Source organism: Lottia gigantea (assembly GCF_000327385.1).
Source record: "Lottia gigantea unplaced genomic scaffold LOTGIsca_68, whole genome shotgun sequence".
Lineage (NCBI taxonomy): Eukaryota > Metazoa > Mollusca > Gastropoda > Lottiidae > Lottia > Lottia gigantea.
This window is the reverse complement of record NW_008710315.1, coordinates 843459-847554: the sequence shown is the minus strand read 5'-3', so window position 1 is coordinate 847554 and position 4096 is coordinate 843459. Positions and strand designations below refer to the sequence as shown.

Below are 4096 nucleotides of genomic sequence, written 5' to 3'. Positions count from 1 at the left end.
GAAGACTATTTATGCAAGACCTGATTTTGATTTTTTGTGTTCTTTCGAAATCTCTGAGGTCCAAATAATAGAAAATGGGCAAATATATACACATATAAGTAAAACAACCGAAATTTTATTAGAACTTTCTGAACTGTTAGAAGGCTATCGTCGAGTGTTGTCGGATTAGTTTGATAATTACGGACACCGTATTATCATTATATTATGGCGATCATTTCAATAAAGTTTATGAATTCAGAATCCGAAAAATGGGTCCATTTAAGATAGCCTAAACAAAATAATGAGTAAGTTGAAAAAATTCGCCCTCAAATAAAATATGTTATTGGTTCACGTTTTCGGGCTACACTTTTGGTTACGTTTTTGTAAATAACCTCCTTTACAGACATGCGCACAAAATGTAAATAAAGTCAAGTCTAGGTTTGTAGTACTTGACAGTGAATGTTCGAAGGTATTTTTATGAATAAGTCCAATGATTATAAAATATGTACGGTTGGCCCTCCTTAATAATCGTCTTGATGCCTCCCAACCTACATTTTCCAAATAGTAGTATTTTATTTTACTTTGCAAGTAGAAACACTCGAATTTACGACTTCTTTTCATTAGCCTATTCCATTTCCAAATAGATATTTATTTACAAGGCCAACAAGACAACATTATCATATTATGGAATGGTGATGATCCTTGTCCTTAGTCTCGATATTCTATTCTTTGACCTAAGTTCACTGTTTCTAACAAAATTCCTTCAGGAATTTGAAATCATTAGGATTAAGAGTTCAACTAAATTTTGTCATTGAAATGGATAACCGTGTCAAAATCGGTCGAGTCTTCTGTAAAAATTTAACCTTTGATTCAGCAGGTTGACGTTGACAGGTTTGCCATTCATTTGACCTATTGTAAATTAGTCTCAGAAACTAACACTGATCTGTGACGTCATCAAACACTTAGTAAGGAACTATAGATGTCTTGTAATGGTGCAAATTGATTCTATCAGTGTCCCCAATACACATAAAAACTTTAGAAAACCTCTTTACAATCTTTTTAAATGAGATTATTGGTACAACTGTTTATTTGTCATTTCAGATTGACATAAAGCATAATTATGGTGGACACAAGAAAGCTATGTATTGTTCTCAAACAGGAACGAATGTTTATAGACACAGAAAAAGAACAACTACAGAGGCTATATGAAGAGGTCTCTCATGTGGCTACCTCCCTTTTTCAAACAGCATGGATTACAAAGCAACAAAAAATAGATTTAGACAAAAAAATCTCAGGCGAATTCCGGCGGAAACCAGATGGATTTTTTGACGATCATAATGAAATAGGTTCCGTTTCTTTTATAGAGAGCTATAAACAACTTTCTTATCATGATGGCAAATATGGTGAACTTTTGAAATATATGAAGGAAAATCCTCTGTTAATATCAAAATGCTTGGTGCTGGCTGAAAACAGAAACAGTTTTGATATGAGCCAGTTGACAAGCACTCTGTTATCATCATTGTATTCTAATTGTATATTAGTAGAAGATGAACGCCTAGTTTTAAGAGTTCTGTTATCATTAACAGATTTACAGGTAATCGGAGATGTGAATCCCAGACATTTTATCCGAAGAAAAAAATGCACGTTTAATATTTTATTTAAACATTTCTGTGACTCGTTATATTCTGCTAAATTATTTTTAACGGCATCCTTGCATGATCCGATCATGAGATTGTTGATGGAAGATGAATGGTTCTACGATATAGATCAGACCAAAGCTCTCGTCAGATTTCCAACCAAAGAAAGACTAAAAAGATTCGGTAAAGCTGGTTCTGAAAACTATGAAAACAAGATCAAAGAATATAGAAATTTTGTGGTGGACAAACTGGAGATGTTCGCTGCAAGATTTATCAATTCCATTAAAAGCAATATCACTTGTTTTCCGTCAAGTTTAAAACTTCTGTTATCCCACGTGTACCATAGTTTAACCAAAGCTGGCCACATTAATTCTCAAGAAGCTCGAACAGCTTGTGCTGATTTGGTGTTTTCGTTGTTTATATGCCCTGCTATATGTGATCCGGAACCTTATGGAATAACTACAGATGTTCCTATTAGTCATATTGCTCGTCATAATTTAATGCAGATGGCACAGATTCTACAGTTTCTAGCTGTATCAGCCACTTCTGCTACAATAGACCACAATGTCGCAGATCTTTATAGTCGATTTGAAAAGGTAGTGATATTTTGTTATTCCTTGTTGTATATTTGAGATTTAGGTATAAAGGGACAACCTTTTTTCTTACAAATCATATTTTAGTCTCAGAGAAGGGAATCTCTTGGCTAATCAATAATAGTGTTCACAACTCATCGTCGAAATTTGAGCCATGAAATCCATGTGTGTCCAGAATTATCTGTATTTGAAAGTTGAAAAGATGAGTCATCTTTTTTGAGACACTGCCATATAGAAAATTTATCTGTAGAAATAGGAAAAGAAATTCCTAGTTTGAGATATTTTTGAAAGAATTGTGAAATTTTCATACATTTCTAGTACTTCTGAAGACTATTTACATATATAAGCTTACTCAAGACTTGAAATATGGCACAGCTGTCTCGTTAACTTTTAACTGGAATCTTAGTGCTTTGTACAGTCTCACTATCTTTTTATTCCCATCCAGGAATATTGCACAGTTCTTTTTCTTTGGTTTTTCCATGTCAGTCTCTCACTGACAGTGGAGAAACTGGGTTCTTCAAATCATCCTATCCTATAAAAAAGATACAATATTCCTACCTTATAGACTCAATTATCAGGAATTAAATTTGGTACTAAAATTTTGTGTCTGGTCATTCAAACATTTACCAGCAGTATTTTGTTTGAAGGAATCAAATTGGTTGAGAAGTAAACTCTCTACCAATCAAAATTGATGATGAGAATATGAGATTGTGAAAGCAACTGTAGGATATTGATAATATACTACCATTTCTAAAGGAACATGATTGAACCTGTACTCTGTCAGCTTGCATTCATAAAACTTACTTATTTCCTATAACCTCTGTAGCTAAATGATTACATGGCTTGTTTGAAATTTCCTTTTTTTCATAATAATCTCTATTATAGGAATGTATGTCTAGTTTTATTGATGATCTAATACAATTTGAAAATAATGAAGATGTTGAGTGCAATGAAAGTTCTGATATTGTGGAACATACAGGTGTAATAATCTCACCTTCACACCTTGAAGAGTTGGTAAGATTTTTCTCTATTTTAACACATCTCTTCTAGAGCTATATATTGATAACTGCTAATTTAGAAATTGACTCCTATTGATCACCTTCTTAAATTATTAAAATTCATTATGCCCTGTGATTCAAGCATAATATGGTACCATTGTACAAAACAGATTTAAGTTAAAGATAAACTACCTCTAAAGATGAGCAAAAAATTGAAAATTTTAAACTTGACCAAAATGATTCATAAGTGAACTTACCTGGTGTCAAAACTATACAACAGAATCTCTCTATAATCCAATAAATCATTAAAACTAAGTAATTATTCATCAAACTAATTATTTAGTTTAATAGATATATGGTCTTATATAGAGATTCTATTCTTTAGTCATGGTACCTGGTAAATCCAACTGATGAATATATACACTTGTTGACCAAGTTTGAGAACTTTAATTTTATGACCTTTAACCTATAATATTTCTTTCTATTTTTTAGGTGTCGTTTCTCAGAGTTTCTGTAGAGAATCTAGATAAATCAACTACAGGATATGAATGTCTAGAGCAGTTATTATCTGACCTTCCTAAAGATGTACATTCATTATCGGGAAATTTAGATGTTAAAACAATAACACCAAATCTTACACCTAATCAATCACCTCCAGCAACACCTATTTTACAAAGACATCATTCTAAAGGTATGCCCATGTTTAAAATGAGATAGGTGTCATGGTGGTCCAGTGAGGAAGACTCTTGCTTACTAACCTGAAAGTCCAGGGTTCTATACTGGCATTGGTCGAGACAATGCCTTCAGTTTTTTCAACTGGGTTCCCCTTTGTCAGTGTCAGTTTGGATGGGCTCACATATAAAAAGTGTATTGTCATTTGGATAGGACA

The 4096-nt window shown here is 32.8% G+C and overlaps 1 protein-coding gene across 1 annotated transcript; it reads left to right on the top strand.

The window, feature by feature from the left end:
* Nucleotides 1-1099: 1099 nt before the first annotated feature.
* LOTGIDRAFT_130132 (hypothetical protein) lies at nucleotides 1100-2248 on the top strand (the record flags this gene model as incomplete). The annotated part of the gene is made up of 1 exon (XM_009065167.1): nucleotides 1100-2248. One exon carries the CDS (start codon nucleotides 1100-1102, stop codon nucleotides 2246-2248), a length of 1149 nt encoding a protein of 382 aa, XP_009063415.1.
* Between the last annotated feature and the right edge of the window lie 1848 nt (nucleotides 2249-4096).